Raw genomic sequence first — 17,760 nt, forward strand, 5'->3', positions numbered from 1 at the left:
CAAATATTTATGCCTTTAATGAGTTGCTTAGTATCAAGTTTATTTTTAAAAGTCAAAACACTTTTTTGCAGGTTTGGATCCACTACCATCTACCTCAGCAGAACCAGCCAGGAAACCGTGCCCCGCCAAGCGCTCCGTCGCTCCAGCCCCTGCGCCTGCCACCGCCACCGCCTCCACCTCTTTCTCGTCTTCCAGGAAGCTAAAGCGCCTCAGAGAAGAGGAGCAAGATCCGACTTCTGCTGCTGCCACCATACGCCTACTCAAGGAAAAACTCCCTTTCCCAGCTGAGTCCAGGTAATCCACTCACTTTTCAAACTTCACATTTGATCAGGTAAATCCTTGACATTTCTTTCCAGTAGCTCAGCAGGACCCTCTACTTCTCGGCCTGCTTCTTCAGATGAGAAAGCAAAGGATGCTCCCGTGGTTCCCTTTGGTTTGGATATCTATTACTGGGGCCAGGATCAACCCAATGCTGGCAAGATCATCAGGTAACAGGAACTACAAATCTGTGTCCTAATACCGTCGCTATGAGGCATCTATTAATTTTTTCCCCCCGTTGCATATCCTCTAGGTCTGCGTCCCAGCATCAGTTCTGGGTTCCCATTGACACAGAGGAGGAAGCGGAGAACAAGGAGCTGGCCGCGGAAAGCAGTAGCAGGTACATCACCTTCCCGGGACGCTTCACTCCGGTCAGCCACTACTGCAGAGCTCCGCTGGGAAACGGCAAGCTGTGCCAGAGACAGGACAGGGTTAAGGTAATGTTACAGAGCTTTGGATGGGATTTGTAGTAGAGATGTAGACGATATATATATATTTTTCTATTTGTGATCGCGCTATCCAGTGTCCTTTCCATGGACGGATCGTTCCACGAGACCAGGTTGGGAAACCTTGCAAGCCAGAAGACCGAAAGAGAGAGGAGCAGGAGGAGCTGAGGAGGAGACAAGAGCAGCCTGGTAAGATGTGGTTCACCCGCTGCCAATTAGGGCTGGGTACCGTTAAACAATGCTTGTATTGAGAGAAAGGTTTAGGTTCTACTGGCATTGAAAATATAAAAGTATCAGAAGCAGGTACCGAAAAAAAAAAATACAATCCACATATTCAACTGAAAAGCAAAAAAAGTGATACACAAGGTGATTTTTTTATCTTTTCAATTGGGGAAAAAATCGGGGAAAACAAGTGAACGTTTTTGAAAAAAGTTGGGGGGAAATTTGAACATTTCGGGAAACATGTCAAAAAAACATTTGAAAAAGATTCGGGAAATTTAGGGGAAAAAAATAAGAAAAAAAATGGGAAAAATGTAAGGACATTTTCGGAAACAATGTGGAAAACATTAGGAAAATCTGGGGAGAAACGTGAAAAAAACTTGAAAAAAAAGTGTTTTTTCTGCCCTTTTGTCGTTAAAGGATGTTTGTTGGTTGTTTCACCTCAAACAAATGATAAAAATGCAAAAGAAAAGAAAAGAAAAGAAAAGAAAAGAAAAGAAAAGAAAAGAAAAGAAAAGAAAAGAAAAGAAAAGAAAAGAAAAGAAAAGAAAAGAAAAGAAAAGAAAAGAAAAGAAAAGAAAAGAAAAGAAATCAACAATATTCATCTGTTTTATGGTTCTATATGACAAATATTTTAGTATAGGTATCAAATAAAGTATCGTTCAGGTATCGGTATGGAAAGCCAAGTATCGTTAAAGTACCGATTGGCAGTAGGGATACTGCCAATAGCACGACAACAGCAAAAACGTCTGGGCGCTATTTTCAACGCATTTAAACTACGCCATGTGAACTTTTCTTTGAAGTGTGAATAAAGAAGAAAGAAAATGAGAAACCAAAATCTGGATTCTGCCCAGTGCTCCTCTTTACAGTGATGCGGCAGGTCTGGGCGCCTGAGCGTTTGTTGAGCGCGCGGGTTAGCGAGAGCCCGCAGGATGTCCAGCAGCTGCCAGCGGGGCCTTGTTAACCGCCGCCTCAGTCTGAGTGTCACTGTCTAAAGTGTTTGTGGAGCCCTGGCATGCAGTCCAGTGAGTTGTGAAATAGCATCTTTTGTTACCAAGTACACTATCGATCCAAGAGTCAATCTCACACCCAGCCACACACACACACACACACACGCACACACGCACACACACACACACACACACAAATCAATCTCACACAGTAGGAGGGGGGCAGTGGCCTGAGTGAACCGATGAACCAGTGGTCTCAACCCCTCTTACCTCTTCAGACTGGTATACAGTGCACAGGTGTACGGGCCAAGCGAGCAGCAGGGCATACTACTGACGATAAAAGAAAACTAGTTTGTTTTGGTCAAGTTTTCTAAGTATTTCATATCAAACGTTTACATTAACAAGCCCTGTACTGCCAAAAGTGATGTAGCTGATTCCATTGCATTTACCTTTTTCAATCAAATAGGTTTGAATTGAATTTGAGAGATTCTGGACCAAATGTGTCTGAGGTCATAACTCTTTACTGCTCTTTACTAATTTAAAGATGCATTATGTAACTTTTCATGTGAAACATTGTGAAAAAGTGCGTAATTGACCTTTTTGTGACCCAATGGCTGTATGAGTGGTCAGCGCGGAACCCTTACTTTCCATCACAGTGGTCTCTACGACGCTCCAGGGTCAATTATTCTGTATGTTTTCTAGAAAGAAGCTCCGTCAGCGGTGAAAACCTATCAGAAACTCTTGAAAACAATTGGTCCTGGAGCGTCATAGAGGCCACAGTGATGGAAAATAAAGGCACCATGCTAAGCACCGGGTCACTAAAGTTTAAAATTCTCACTAATAAAGAAAAATGTTTTCAAATCAAAAGTTCCATAATGCAGCTTTAACATGATTAGAGCTTCTGCTTTGGATGCACAGTGGAAAATGTATAAAACAACATTGCATAAATGCGTTACCAATAGTGCAGTGTGCAGCAATACTCAGTGTAATCAGCAGCTTTATATTAATTGAATGATATTTACAGTAGATAAACAAGTCATCATCATTCCAGTCGAGTCCAACTTCTTTTGTGCAAACGCACAGTCTCTTATTTGTCAGTGTGTTGGATCAACATTTTTGTCATACTGTCAGATAATGCCATATCTCATTTCCTTAAATTCTTCATGACAACAAATTGCATACCTGCTGTTTAATCCTCAGTGTTGAATTAGCTCAATATAAATATCACACTCCACAGTGACAATAGGCGGTGTGCTTAGCGGTGCGTAGCTGGACACATCTGAACTAAGCCTGACTCCACATGCCTGGTGTGTGTGGCCTGGCCCCTGCCCTCTATCCCTCCCTCCTTCTCTCTGCATCTTTCTCTTTCTCAGATCCAGGGACCCAGCTGGAGCGGCTAAGAGGTGTTGACAGAGAAAAGAGCCCTGCTGCAACACTGATTAGACTGAAAAGACTGTGGCCCTTTCTCATTTCTCCTCTCGTTTTGCTCTGATTTCTTTTCACCTTTTTTATATTTTCCAATCTTTTACCTTCTTTTCGTTTAAAGTACTGCACAAGATCCACTTCCTGTCTTTCACAAAGTCCACAAGATGTCGTGGTAACAAACAATTGGTGTTAAAAACTTTCTTCTTCTCTGTGCCCCGTAATATGACTGCAATACAAAGTTGTTGTGAACAGTGACATTTCAAACATAAGAAAAAAGATCAAGATATCCCAAATCCTGGGTGACAGTGGGATTGAGCAAAAGGGTGATGTTCGAATCGTGCTCGAGGGGCATGTTGGTTCAATGTCACCACTGGGTTACACTTGTCACCCATGGGCAAATCATGCGTTATAAAATAGACCAGACTCGTAACATTGGTGGAGGCGGGACATCACCAGCTCGTCTCCATGGAGGTGTTGCTGCTTTGCTTTGACGACAGGAAGCCGAGGATGAGGTTTAGACACTCAGCAGTCCCGCCCACTTCCGGTCACATTCATAAGGGGCGAGGGTGACGCAGTTGGTAGAGCGGGTCGTCTCGTGATCGGACGGTCGTGGGTTCGATTCCCAGCTCCCACATAATGCACACTGTCGTTGTGTCCTTGGACAAGACACTTCACACTTCACCCTTTCAGTGTCTGCTCACATTGGTGCAGAATAAGAGAGTGAATGGGTGACTGGTTCCTTACTGTAAAGTGCTTTGGGCCTGATAAAGGTAGAAAGCACTATATAAGTTCAGTCCATTTGCCGTTTATTTAGCATTGACTTTTCAAATAAATACATAAATAAAACCTTATATATTTATAGTATAAGAACAGCAGTAATCTGCTATGCCGTAACTTGTGGACATAAAACAAACGTTTTTAAATTGAAGATGAATATAAAACAAGTATTTCAGTGTACTTTCAAGTATTTTGTGTTTTCTTTCTTGTAAAATATCCCCGTCTACATCAATGATATCAGAAGAAAGATGATTACGACAAGTAACTTTTTGAAGTAACTGTACTTCTTAGAGTTTTTTTTATTATGGTCCTTTTTATTTCTGCTTGAGTAATATTATAATTAAATATATGTACTCTTACATGAGTTTAAAAAAAATACTTGCGCCACAGCAAGTAAATCTTTTAGTGGCAAAAGCTTCATGTGAAGCTTTTGCATCTAGTTTTGTAATGTCCAAACTCGGAGGCAAAAGTTACAGAAATCCTTCAGACGGACACACAGAGACTCCAAATAAAATATATGTAGTTTGTGTTTCATGTACTTTCTTCTTTAAAAAAACTGCTTTTGTATATTTTTGTGGCATTTCATTTGTACATATTGGGATTTTTACATCATGTCATGTTTTGTTTCTCACATCACGACTGAATCATAAATCAGACGCTCAAACAGATTCTCAGTGACTCACATTACTGAAGTAGCATTTTCCCCAGGTACCGTTTAACTTTTTACTTCTTCATGAGTAAAATCCTTTCAAGGTAAAGTTACTCTTACTTGAGTAAAGGTTTTAGCTACTCTGATATTGAACTGCCCACCTCCTACAATGTTTACACAGAATACAAAGGTCTATACCTAAAAGTCAGTTGCTTAGTTGTGTGGTACCAACTCATTTCCTGTAATGTAATTCCACAGTATGGCTTTGACTTACTCCTTTCTCAGCCTTGACTCCTTCCGCTGCACCTAATAGTACAAACCACTTTGCTTCCCAGTTCCACCATTGGCCGAGAGCATTTTAGGAATCGACTTGTTAATTCTCATCACAATTCTGCAAAATGGATCGACTAGTTACCCAGCTACCTTTTGTTACCTGTGGCGTGTCAGTTTCCTTTTGCATCCCGTCTTGTTTGTAATGTCCAAACTGGGATCAAAGTTACAGAAATCCTTCAGACGGACATGCAAACAGACTCCAGAAAGACAGCTGCTCCGCTTTTAGCAGTAATCAGTCTCCTAAATACGCCAGCTGCTTCTCAATTACGGCCTTAGCTGGGTGTGTAATGAGGGCTAGTTGAAGGTCCAGCCAGAGTCGGGGTCAAAACGTCCCCTCGCTCTGTGTTTTGACAGAGCGCGAGGCCCCGGCTTCAATCCCGTCACAATCACGCCGTAATTACTTTGCATTACGGCAGCTTTATCTCTAATTCCACCGGGGTACGTCATTAACCAGGAGTGTCTCTTCGTTTAGACCGTCATTACTCTGCATTACAACCACTTTTGCTTTTATCGCCGAGAATTATGACGTTACACTTTTCATTAGCGCCACAATAGGATCCCAGCCGTGGGCCTGTAACTACACACTGTTTACCCCTTATGGTCTGGAAAAGTGGGCTTTACGAGCTCATTTAGTTTATCAGTTCTAATTACTTCATTAAAGCCAAATCACTTTTTGTCCAAGTGTTCAAAGCGTGGGCGAACTTGCCAGACGAGGAAGCACGGAGCAGGTTTTTGCTCGTGTGCCACCTACCGAGGTACTTTCTGAGTCCACTGTATGAACAAACGCTCTATTTTTTTTGTATTGTTTTGGAATCAGATTGGCGAGATCCAGAGCTGATGCGTGATATTGAGGCAGCCACCGGACAAGACCTTGGCTCAGACCGAGTGGGCAAGAAGGGGAAAGGCAAAGGGAAGAAGAAAAAGTTCCCCAACCTCAGTGACCTGAAGCAGAATGCCAATACGTCCCGCTCGAGGCTGGAGAAGAAAGTTTTCAATAAGTAAGTATCTCCCACTTGTGATGAAAGCAAACACTAACCGAGGAAAGATTAAGAAAAGGACACTCAAACTTTTGTGCGCTGCAGCTCAAGTTGTTTTGCATAATGTTTTCTCAAACCTAGATCATGAAGCGCATCACAACACACCAATTATCAGTGAAAATGAAAACAAAATTGCCAGCATCAAATCTTTGACTATGTTGGAAAGGTTCTTCCACCTCATTTCCAACCCTGATATTTGCATCAGAGTTCTTACATCGGATATCTATTGGTGATCTTTTTGTCACTCTATTCATCTCTGTTCACCATACACACTTTTGTAGCGGTGACTCCAGACTCTGTTTGCAGCTGGTCAGGATTGGTCTTCCCCTTCTCTTTGTGCACACGAGGATGTTCTCATAGAGCGCAGAACAAATAATGAAAAATAAGTGAGCTGTGACTCTCATTCATCTAGCAACAGTCTGTTGATGAGCTCTTTTTCTGTGTTTTCAGTATCAACCCCCATAGTTCTCAACTTCTCATGGTTTTCGTCAACCTATAGTTTGTGTTTGTGTCTGTCTTCCCAGGAGCGCCATGCGCAGAGTGGCCGAGGTGATGGTCAAAGCTGACAGAAGAAAACATGACAAGTTCTCCAACCAGTTTAACTATGCTCTTAACTGATTTCCAACCAGTTTAACTATGCTCTCAACTGATTTCCAACCAGTTTAAGGGACTAATAATTCTATGTGTCCTGCATTTTACTGTAATTTACCATTAATCGTGTATTTTTTATTTGTGTTGTTTTATTTATTGATGTGGAGAATGATTTTGTAAGGGATGAAATATTACTATGGAAATTGTCTTTTAAATACACTTTCTACATTTCTGAATCTACACAAACATGCCCTGTCGTCTCTCATTTCTTGCACTTTATTTGAGTCTTTGGTGTGCCTTCTATTTTAATGACAGAGGATTAAGATCAAGATGTAAAGTGGACTAAATGTTTGCACATAGATAGCACTATGCCAGTGGTTCCCAACCGTTTTTTTCTGACGTACCCCTTTCAACATTCATTTATAATCTGAGTGCTCCCTGTCTTCAGAATCCTGCCAAAATGTTTACAAAGTGATCAACTCAACTCAGATTATTTCAGGTTTAGGTGAGTGCTATGTTAAAAAAAATAAACTTTTTTTTTTACTGAAAATCAACTGAAAGCAGTATTGAAATTCTATTACCTTTTTTAAATTATTTTTCCTCGTACCACCTGCTAAATACTTGAGTACCCCCAGGTCCCTGTACCCCTGATTGAGAAACACTGATCTATAATGAATGTTGTGTTTGGAATGACTGACGAGTCGACTGTGATGCGATGTGTGCAAATACACAGACACGTGCAGCAGTGCAACCTGTGGTCCATAAATGTAAATCTTTTAATATCAAAGATGAGGTGATGATTCTGTACAACTGAGGGTCGGATGTAAAGTGTCAACATATTCATTAATAAAAGAAAAGTAAAAATGTGCAGTCACAGCTGTAGTTACACAGTACTTACAATAGATCAAGCCATTCCCAAAGTCATAAATAAACATTTAATATACAATATTCTGACCTTTTTAAAGGAACAAAAACTTTTTGACAATTTGTTGGAAAGAGCATTCATAAGGAGCTAGAACAATATGTACAGGTTCTGGTAAATATCCACATTCTATCAAAATAATTCCTTGAAATGAAACCTTGTTTGTAAAAAGGAGTCTGCTCCATTCACACTGTCTGTAGCTGTGCTTGTGCCTTGAGTCTACAGATGTGTGCTGTAGAAGGCGGGTGTTGCGTAGCTCTGCGTCCCCAGCATGAAGGGGGACAGGACGTGGCTGGCTGTGAGGAAGGGCAGCTGCACCAGGCCTCCTGTGCCGGGGTGATGGTGGCCTCCATAGCCTGTGTGCATAGCCAGGTGTCCGCTGACTGGAGGAGAGGGGCTGAGAGGACTCAGGCTCCCCAGGCCTCCTGGCCCACCACCCCCTGAGCTCCCTCCTGTCCCGGTGGGGGCTGATGTGTCCGCCCCAGGGTTCTGTTTCTTCCACTTCGTGCGGCGGTTCTGGAACCAGATCTTGACCTGTGTTTCAGTGAGGGACAGGGACAGGGCCAGGTTAAGGCGCTCACACACAGATAGGTATCGTGTGGACTTGAACTTGTTCTCCAGAGCCACCAGCTGCTCGTAAGTGAAGGCAGTCCGTGCTCTCCGGGGCTTCCCTGACTTGGAGTCCGAGCCTGAGCGCTTCCTTTTGGTCTTGCCCTGGGCCCCGTGTCCCCCGTTAGTCTGACCATTGGACCCATGTCCTGTGGAGCCTCCTCCTGGACTCTTGTCTCTGGACTGCTCTTGGTGGTTGTGAGAGCCCAGCTCGTGCTCTCCACTGGAGGGCATGGCAGAGGTGCTCTCCTCACTGCTGTATGCCCCATCAGCTGCCTCGGAGTCTGGGGTCCCTGAGCGAGGGTAGTCCTCCTCCTCTGGGCTGCGGTACACAAAGCTGTCCTCTGCAGAAGACACACAGACAACTCATTAACCTCACATAGGGTAGTCGAGTGTCCACCTCCACCACACTCACTGCACCAGAATGTGCGTCACTGTCAACTCGGCAAAATGTCACGCTAACCTCAATAACGCCTCAATAAATAGTTCTATTGGCCAGTTTGTTAGGCCAAATTATGAACAGAAATGTTAAAGTGTAAGACACAAGACAAAATACATTTTAAGACCAATTTGCATCCTAAAGTTGGTATTATCTTTATTTAGATAGTAAATCATTTTTTGTTCGAAATCAAAATAGACTTAAACTATACAATGGTTTGTAGCCTTCATTTCTTGTAGATTCTGGTTTTGCACATGCTCAAATTACGGGACCTCCCAACAACACATTTTTTATATTCTTGTGTTATTATAACTTTCATTATTTGTAGAATAATAAAGCATTCACAACCTTTAGTATTATTATTATTATTATTATTATTATTATTATTATTATTATTATTATTATTATTAATAATAATAATAATAATAATAATAATAATAATAATAATAATAATAATATTAATAATAATAATAATAATGATAATAATTTTCATGTCAATATTATTAATAATATTAATATTAATAATAATAATAATAATAATAATAATAATAATAATAGCATTGACCTTTTTTTTAAATATAAAAATCGAAAAATGTTGAATTCACCAAAAAGATGTTTAGATTAAATAACAGTGACCTTATATTACAATAAAACGATCCTCAGGAAGCAATCGTCAGGAATAGTCAGGAATTTTCAGTTATTAAGTCAGAAACCTACTATTTGGCGCACCCTCCAAGGCCTATTAAGAATAGGACAAAGTGGTCCCGGTCTTGGTGTGTGTGTCAAGTTGTAGCCAATGCCTTTGAGTTGTCAAGTTGGCAATTAGGCGCATAAAACGCTTCAACATTAGGCCAATTCTTTTCGTTGATCCCTGAATCTTAAATCAAACCAAAAGATGACATATTCAAATATTAAAGTCTCTACAATGTCATTATAAGCTTAACCAATATTTTATTCTACCTTACACTTTACAGTTATTTCGATATTGGTTGGCCACAGTAAAATAGGCGTAAATATCGCGGTATAAATAAAATACCATGTGCTTGAGGAGCATGGTTCATGTTGCCCTATGACTGAAGACAGTTTTAGTTCCCTATGATATAGTGATATGTTGCACTCACTGCTGTGGTAGTCCTCCGCGCTGTAGCAGCTCTTGGCCGGCTCCAGGCCGGGCTCCAGGCCGGGCTCGCGCTCCCCTGTCGCGCGGCGCTTGTCCACGGTGAATGCGCTCTGCTCGCGCTCGGGCCGCTCGCCCGCGTGTTGCTGCGATAACCGGCGGTTGCTCGTGAACTTGTTGGGGTCCAGAATGTCAATCACAGAAAACGAGGTGGTGCGGTGCGACATGGGGCCCTGGACACACGGAGAGTGAGACGGTTAGTCGCTGCACGCGCTTCATCTGCTGTTAAATCGTCTTCTGACTTATAGCGCGTGACTCCAATGTGTATAATGTAAGAAACGTGCTGCTGTCTCTGTTTGTAATGGTACATTTTGTGATCGAAATCTTGAAGCTTAACTCAAAGAAAAATATACACTTAACATCTAAATACAGCGTGTAAATAATAATAGCTTATTATTATTATTATTATTAATATTATTATTATGGTTATTAATAATAATAATAATAATAATAATAATAATAATAATGATAATAATAATAATAATAATAATAATAATAATAATAATAATAATAATAAGGGGGCGAATAACATTAGCCTATAATAAAATCTTAAGCCTACAGGTTAGATTTCATTTAACAGCATGTTTATATTTTAATGGCGTGGTTTTATTGGAGTTAAAATAAGTTAAAAGTATTATTATTATTATTATTATTATTATTATTATTATTATTATTGTTATTATTATTATTATTATTATTATTATTATTATTATTATTAATCATTACTATTATTATTACATTAGGCCAACTGTTGTCAGTGAAGTTCGACGCAGCTTCTTCAGCTGCAAAGCAGTTTAACACCTGATGATACGAGCCTATACAACATATGCCAACAAGCACTTACTCCATTTACGCATATTCTTCATTCAGAAATGGATCTGTGTGGGCTGCATTTTTAAATAAAACTTGAGTTTATAGAATTACACATCGCAAAGGCCTGTTTGGTTCTTCAACATCTTAACAACCAAACCAACAAGCAAATGGTAAAAGCTATAGTCTAGATAGGCTATTGTTGTTTTTTATATTGAATAAAGATTCTCAAATATTGTTCACGTGTTAAAGCCAATCCTGAGTGCATTTATCCACTTCACAAATCCAAGCCTCTGTTTTACGCACCACTTTCATTGCTTTTACGCGTCGTCATAGGATTTAATTTTTGAACCAAAATGTAGGGGAAATACAACTTAAAACAATCAGTCTTAAGAACAAATTCGAGCATGAGGTGAAATTACAGTTGTATGAAGTCTACAGAGGAGTTACATGCACGTCAGTAATAGGCGGCAGCCTGTCAACTTTTCGCTAAAGGCCACAGTGGCCGGTCAACTTTTCTCCATTGTTATACCTGCTGTGGCGGCGCGAGAGCGGGGTTCGTGGGCGCAGGTTCTGAGTGGTTGTCTCCGGCCTGTGGATCTCTTCCATTGGTCAGTCCGTTGGAGACATGCCGCTTGTCTGCCTCTGCGCCTGCCTCCAGCACGTCCGCACCGTCCGGAACCACCACGGTCTGGAGCCCGTCCCCGACCGCCCTATCCCGACTCACTCCGGCAACTTGTGCCACTCTGTCTCGGTGAACACCGGGCTGGACCTCGTCCACCACGGGCCCTAGCGCTGCTCTGTCCCGGTTCATAATGTCACTGTGATTGTCCCATATATTTACGATCCGCCTTGAAAGCCGCTCGACTGAAATGAAAAGGAATCGGCTCAAAGTGTCTAGGAGGAGAGTGTGGGACTCATGTCTCAAAAAGCCTGGTCCTGTCCCATCAAAAGGCAGTTTTAGGTGATGATGTCCGCGCACTAAACTTTCCCATGCAGTCAGCCAAAGAGGGCACTACCTGGGCTGTTCACGGTCCATACAAACTCATGCGTCTCTGCGCTCTGTCGTCCCCTGAGTGCTGCGCTCCTGTATTCTCTGTCCCGCGCGTGTCGCTCAGACACTGATGTTTGTCATAAACACGGCTCTCTCCTCCTCCAGCCTCACACGCTCTGTCTGGTCCTGGCCGGTGTGGGCTCTGGTGTCTGACAGGAGTTGTAGGCGGGACGCTGTGAAACCTCTTCTAATGGTTAGAGTCACGCTCCCCCTCCTCCATGCGCCTCTCTCTCTCTCTCTCTCTCTCTCTCTCTCTCTCTCTCTCTCTCTCTCTCTCTCTCTCTCTCTCTCTCTCTCTCTCTCTCTCTCTCTCTCTCTCTCTCAGCTCCTTCATTCCGATTAGATGCGTGAAACCGCTCCCTCCCTCAGCTGTGCACCTTTTTTGGATTTGGGCCGGCCCCTTGGGGACCCTCTGTGTGTGTGCAGCCTATGTGTGCCTGGGTCCCTCTTTATTTATGCATTCCTATTCAACCCAACGGCTTATAATTGGATACAAATTAATCCCACTTGCGCTAATAGTCTATTATCTCGGGACAGAGAGAGACAGAGGAAGCCTCCTCTGCTAGGCCACCCTGCACTCCGCATTGGGCCTAAAACCTGCCTCAATAGCGAAGTCTGCGCCTGTTACAGTGTGATGTCCGCGTGTTACAAGGTTAACTGCTGTGCGTAATTGATGTGTAGCCGGCGCGTTGTTGCCCCGCTTTACCAGGCCGTGCGCGTGAACACAGCCCTTATCTTTAATGCAGATTCCAGAGCAGGGCCTCCTTCTCAAAACTCAATTACGGCCTGAATAAAGTCTGTAATGTCCCCGCTGCAGTGAAATATTGATTCCTAATCCGTGGCAGTCATTACTATGCCAGAAAATAATAGACCACAGAATTGGATTTTGATTTAACACGCGACGTGTTTATTCTAATGCCCGGGACTTAATATTCCGTTGACTCTCATTTTGCGCGCGAGCAGAGGGGACTGAAGACGGAGCCCGTGACGCCATACTTTTATATTGTTGTGGAAGAAATGTAAAAAAAAAAAAAGAAAAAAAAGAAAGAAAAGAAAGAAAGAAAAGCAGGCGAGGGGGCATCCTTCCTGTCCTCCTCCCAGCCCGCGCGCACAAGGTCAGCTCCGTGTAATTGGCTTGCTCAATGATCCTTAAGAGCAAGAAATTAAAAGTTGAGCTAAATAATGACTGAAACAATGAGACATGATTAGCCAATCAGAGCGCCCCGCCATTATAAGGCCTTTGATCTACTTCCTGCTTTAAAAAGGGACTTTGGCTTTATGGCTTTATTTTAAACGAGGCCGTATATTCACTTTATTAAACATCACAGCAGCTTTCACCTTCGGAAATATTTGTATTAGAAGTATTAGAGGATTTAGAAACGCTACAGCAGCATCAAGTGACTTAAACACGCGCGCACACACAAAAAAGGACATTTTGCTTTGGGGAAAATGGCAAGGTATAATGTCAACTCTATCAAAACAAACAATTCATTAACAAATGAACAATTAGCCGCACTTGTTTGTCGCGTGTGTCCCCTCAGCAGCGCGGTCTCAGAGGAGCGCGTGCACAGTAGTAGCCTGATACTCTCTCCCACCATGCGCGCAAGACCCGGAGAGCGCGGTGCGTCTTGTGTCTGTAATTATTGTAATGAAGGTTAATGAGCTCTGCGCAGCCTCCTCTTTATTAAATTAACGCGAGCCTGTAATGAATCATAATTACTATAATTATCAGCCCGCGCCGCTGATCTCACAGTGGCTGCGCAGAGGAAGTGATGACACAGACACTCACCTCCTGTTTAGTGCCTGTGTTTAGACACGAGAGCCGTGTTCACACTACATTTATTGTACTGGGTCATGTTTACTTTATGTACGCATGTGATGTGGTGGTATGTTCAATATGCGCACGTGCATGTCTTTGTGGAGCGTGCATTTTCCTTCAGATGAATGAAATGTCATGCGTCAACATTTTGGACTTTTCTTTTAACTATGAACCTGAACCAGAGTTGAATCTAAATTAATATGTTCTATCCATTATTTGCCAATGTGTTGTGTTTTTGTTGTATGTTGCAACTGTAAACACATTTCTTTTGAGTCACTTTGAACAGGTTTCTTTCCAGACCAGCCTCCCAAAAGTCATCCACAAGTGTTGAAAATCAGATCACGGACAGGGCTCTATAGACCAACATTTTGGGACTGATCCAAAAGTTCAATGGCTGTATTTAAATAGCTTTTTTTAATTCATCAACTCTAGATCAGACATTTTTAACAAAAAACAAAACAAAAACGGATAGGGGCCCACATATTCTAACATCTACGCTGTACTCTACTTATAAATGTCCAGGATCAAGGAAAGTGGAGCCTTTTTGGGGAACAGTTTTTTCTTTTATTTCCTTCAGGTTCTATATATTCCCCCTTTCCCATCCCGCAGCCGTGTAGCCCCTCCTCCACCCCGCACACTCCCACGGCACACACATCCCCGCAGCGGAGATAGCATCTGACCTGAAGAATTAATTAAATATGATAGCTGATTAAAAATAGCATAACTAATAGTGTAATATCTCAAGCTGTCGTCTTTAATAGTCAACATTGTGTGTGCGTGTCTTATCTGCCGCAGACAGACGCTCTCACTATTGATTCCTGTTCATTGCAGTTGTCAGCGCAGGCTCCCAGCTCATCTGGAATCATTAAACTCTACTGTCGGCCCATCTCCGCCTCACTCCGTCTTCTCTGGACTGTCTGTCTGTCCGTCCCACTGTCCCCCATTCACTTTTAATACATTCATCATGCATGCAATGCTCATAACCAATGTGTGGAGGGGTAGAGTGTTATTTACTTTCAAGATTAAAAAAATAAGGAGAAAAAAACTGCTATGGGCTGTACAGAAGTCCACAAATAGGACATAGCTTTTGTATAGGCCCTATTTCTGGGGGGAAACGTTGCCCAGTTTGCTGAAATGTCTTAGAATAGGGCAACGTTTTAACAGTAGCAAGAATAGCTTACGTTCGTATTGCACTTTACAAGCTTGACAAGCTCTGAGTGCTGAGCTTTATTCATTATACATCCTCACGCCACACTCCATGGTCAAAGTTGCCCCGGGAAGCTTGGAGAGGTAAAGCTGCCATTGAACCTCTACAATCGACACCACCAACCCACTCACGCACAACATTTACCCAAGCGGGGCGGGAGAAGTGCCTTGCCCAAGGACACAACAACAGTCTGCATCAGTCACAGCCAGGATTGTAACTGTCGACCTTTGAATGTTTGGACGAACGTTTCAACACATGAGCTTGCTTATACTGTCAGCCTGTGTTTTTGCTTTTGTTCGATTGTCACCCTGAATTATGGAGGTTTGTGTAGACTCTCAGTCGTCCAGGAATTTCCCGTCATTGTAATGATAATGGCTTACAGTTGTATTGCACTGTTCAAACCTGTGTTACCCGGTTTCTCAAAGCGCCACACTGCAGTCATTATTCATTCATTCTTGATGGGGATAAGCTAGTATGGTAGCCACATTAGACTGAAGTTTGATATGTCTTGGTGCACTCAAGGGAAACATTTCATTCATCATTTGATTTTCTACATAATAAAATAAAAACATCTAATATTTATGCAGCGTCTTAAAAAAAAGTGCAACCACATATTTAACAACACAAAACCTAAACACTAGTTAGCTCTGTCTCTAAATTAGCCCATATTCCCACAAGCCAGAGTCATCAGTCTTTATTTTTCTCCAACATTTCTGCATTTTTTTCCCTTTTCAATACAATTTCCCTAAGCATTTTCTCTTATTTTTCTGCTCTGAACATCTCAGCTGGATGGATGGCAGTGGTGGATTGACAGGCAGGTGACTTCACCTCCTGCCTCCGCACCTGATTGGAGGTCCTTATGGCAGTCTCCGTGGTAACCCTGAGGTCAAGGAGTGCCGGCGGGGCTTGATGAGTTTTTATTGGTGGAAGTCACGGCTGAGTGATCGGCAGTGTGTGTGTTCCCCAGCCCTCAGTTCACACACTAAAAACACTTAGAGAAACGCACAGTTTGTCACACACAAACTAGAGCAAAAGTCAGAAACCCATGGATAGGTCGTGCTCATGTTCCAGAATTTGATGATAGAAGACAAGGGACATACAATACAACTCTACTGGGGGTTTTACGTTGCCTGGCCTGCCAAACTGCATGCTTTATCAAAGACATGTAGTCTGGGAGCGAGCGTGATCTCAACGATTTCCTGGTGGGTGTGATTGGCAGACGGGATCAACCAATTAGAGAAACGCTGGATATGACGCAGCGGCAGGACGCCTTTTCAAAAATATTCTTTTTCACAAGGAAGGCTTCCAACGCCGTTTCTTGCTCCGGTTTTAGAGATTATATATATTATCCAAATGATTTAAAACAGACGAAAGAGCAGATGAAAACAGTTTATCAATCGCTGCACCGCCATCTTTAATGTTTTGGAAGAGGGGCAGTGACCTCAGTGTCTAGGTGGATGAACTCCCGCCTCTTTGGTCCGATATTGGCAAAATCAGGAAATGATTGGCTGTGAGCAGCTGTCCAGTCGGAACAGAAAGGAGGGGCATCTGGCTGACCAGGCAACGTTTTACTATTTTTGAAAGAATTCTCCAAAATGGAAAAGTCCTTAAAATGTGTATGATAAAATGGTGTGCAGTCCTTTCAAGAAACAATGATCTTATTTGTGAGACAATATGCTTTTTTCATAGTATCCATCCATCCATCCATCCATCCATCCATTTTCTTCCACTTGTCCGTTGCCGGGTCGTGGGGGCAGTCGCTGAAGTTGCCCAAATCACATTGCACCAGCCTCTTATGGCTCCTCCTGCAGGTGGTGGGTCCACAGAAGGACGGCCTCATGGTTCTGACCGGGCCTGTTGGTCTCTCATAAGGGGCTTCTGAACCGCTCTTTTACTGACCCGTCACCTAGGACCTGTTTGCCCTGGGAGACCCTACCAGGGGCACTAAGACCCCGACAACAGAGCTCCAGGATCATGCGGGTGCTCAAACCCCTCCACCACGTTAAGGTGGCGGTTCCAGGAGGGGCTTTTTTTTTTTTTTTTATAGTATTGTGAGATAATTCATTCTCCGTGATTGATTTGAAGATGTTAAAGTCCGTGCTGGTGTTTGTTTCATGTGGATAGGCTCCGTGGCAACAGAGATACTGTATATTAACTCACAAACCAGACCAAGACATCTGGCAGGCTCCTATCATACAATTGTAACAATTTCAGTTTTGGTGTCCCTTTAGAAAGTAATGGAAATGACACACAGTATTAACCAAGCCCTTGAAGTTCTCGATTGTTCTCAATAATGATCTACAAGAACATTAAGAATCTGAATATTCCACTGCATGCAAGAATTAAGCCACGTCCATGCCTGTTAATCTCTGTAATAATCTTCTGACAGGCTACTGCACTAATACTACATGCCAATATTGAATATCAATGTTTATGAGCTATAATCCTCCAGGCAAAGCAGGTTGTTATTGCAGCTAATCACCGAAACCCCAATCTTTAAAATCACACTTGATAATACTAATTGATTTATCAGTTAATCTGCAATGGTGCACAATCAGAAAGAGCATCACTTTTATTATGGGTGTTATTATTAGAGAAAAAGACCACAACAAGCATGTCTTTACTGTGGGCGAACTTGCCCCTCTTCAGACCTGTCTCATAACTTTGCTGGTCACAGAACATCACACGCTCGTCTCGCAAACATGAGACTGTACACTATAATTGTGTGAGGTTCTCTTCCTAATGCTTTTTGACAAATAGCAATGTCGGAGTAGCTGGGTTGGTTTCGGGTTTCTCGGTTCACTTGTTCTTGTGATGTAGCAATGTCTAACCTGGCATGGTTTTGACATAAAGTGCTCGTGATACTGTGCAACTACAGCTGAACCTAAAGAAGCCGGAGTTCTGTGATGGACTGGCAACAGCACAGTCTTCAAAACAATACAGCCTTTAAAATGCACTTTGTAAATCAGGATTTTGAC

General features: G+C 42.4%; 2 protein-coding genes across 3 annotated transcripts in view; one reads left to right on the top strand and one right to left on the bottom strand.

The window, feature by feature from the left end:
• The window catches only part of uvssa (UV-stimulated scaffold protein A), a 30,474-nt gene extending 23,660 nt beyond the window's left edge, over window positions 1-6,814 (top strand). The window contains exons 10-15 of one of the 2 annotated variants that reach the window (XM_079556463.1): window positions 72-294; window positions 357-488; window positions 572-755; window positions 842-953; window positions 5,935-6,115; window positions 6,679-6,814. In XM_079556463.1, coding sequence (XP_079412589.1) covers window positions 72-294; window positions 357-488; window positions 572-755; window positions 842-953; window positions 5,935-6,115; window positions 6,679-6,772 — 926 coding nt within the window. In that variant the 3' untranslated portion in view covers window positions 6,773-6,814. The remainder of the gene's footprint in view (window positions 1-71; window positions 295-356; window positions 489-571; window positions 756-841; window positions 954-5,934; window positions 6,116-6,678) is intronic. The other variant, XM_079556464.1, reaches the window with a different exon arrangement.
• Window positions 6,815-7,745: 931 nt separating this feature from the next.
• nkx1.2lb (NK1 transcription factor related 2-like,b) lies at window positions 7,746-11,919 on the bottom strand. Its single transcript, XM_079557289.1, has 3 exons — window positions 11,235-11,919; window positions 9,837-10,065; window positions 7,746-8,620 (listed from the first exon to the last, which is right to left on the bottom strand). Exons 1-3 carry the CDS (start codon window positions 11,514-11,516, stop codon window positions 7,887-7,889), a joined length of 1,245 nt encoding a protein of 414 aa, XP_079413415.1. The 5' UTR covers window positions 11,517-11,919; the 3' UTR covers window positions 7,746-7,886.
• Between the last annotated feature and the right edge of the window lie 5,841 nt (window positions 11,920-17,760).

The sequence above is a fragment of the Gobius niger genome (genome assembly GCF_951799975.1).
Source record: "Gobius niger genome assembly, chromosome: 5".
In the NCBI taxonomy this organism is placed as follows: Eukaryota; Metazoa; Chordata; class Actinopteri; order Gobiiformes; family Gobiidae; genus Gobius; species Gobius niger.

Excerpts from the sequence above, each read along its gene's own strand:
- nkx1.2lb (XM_079557289.1), bottom strand. The coding sequence starts at position 11,516 with ATGAACCGGGACAGAGCAGCGCTAGGGCCCGTGGTGGACGAGGTCCAG. Across the intron at positions 10,066-11,234 it reads CTCTCGCGCCGCCACAGCAG|GGCCCCATGTCGCACCGCAC; the intron begins GTATAACAATGG and ends CCGTGTGTCCAG. Across the intron at positions 8,621-9,836 it reads CGCGGAGGACTACCACAGCA|AGGACAGCTTTGTGTACCGC; the intron begins GTGAGTGCAACA and ends TGTCTTCTGCAG.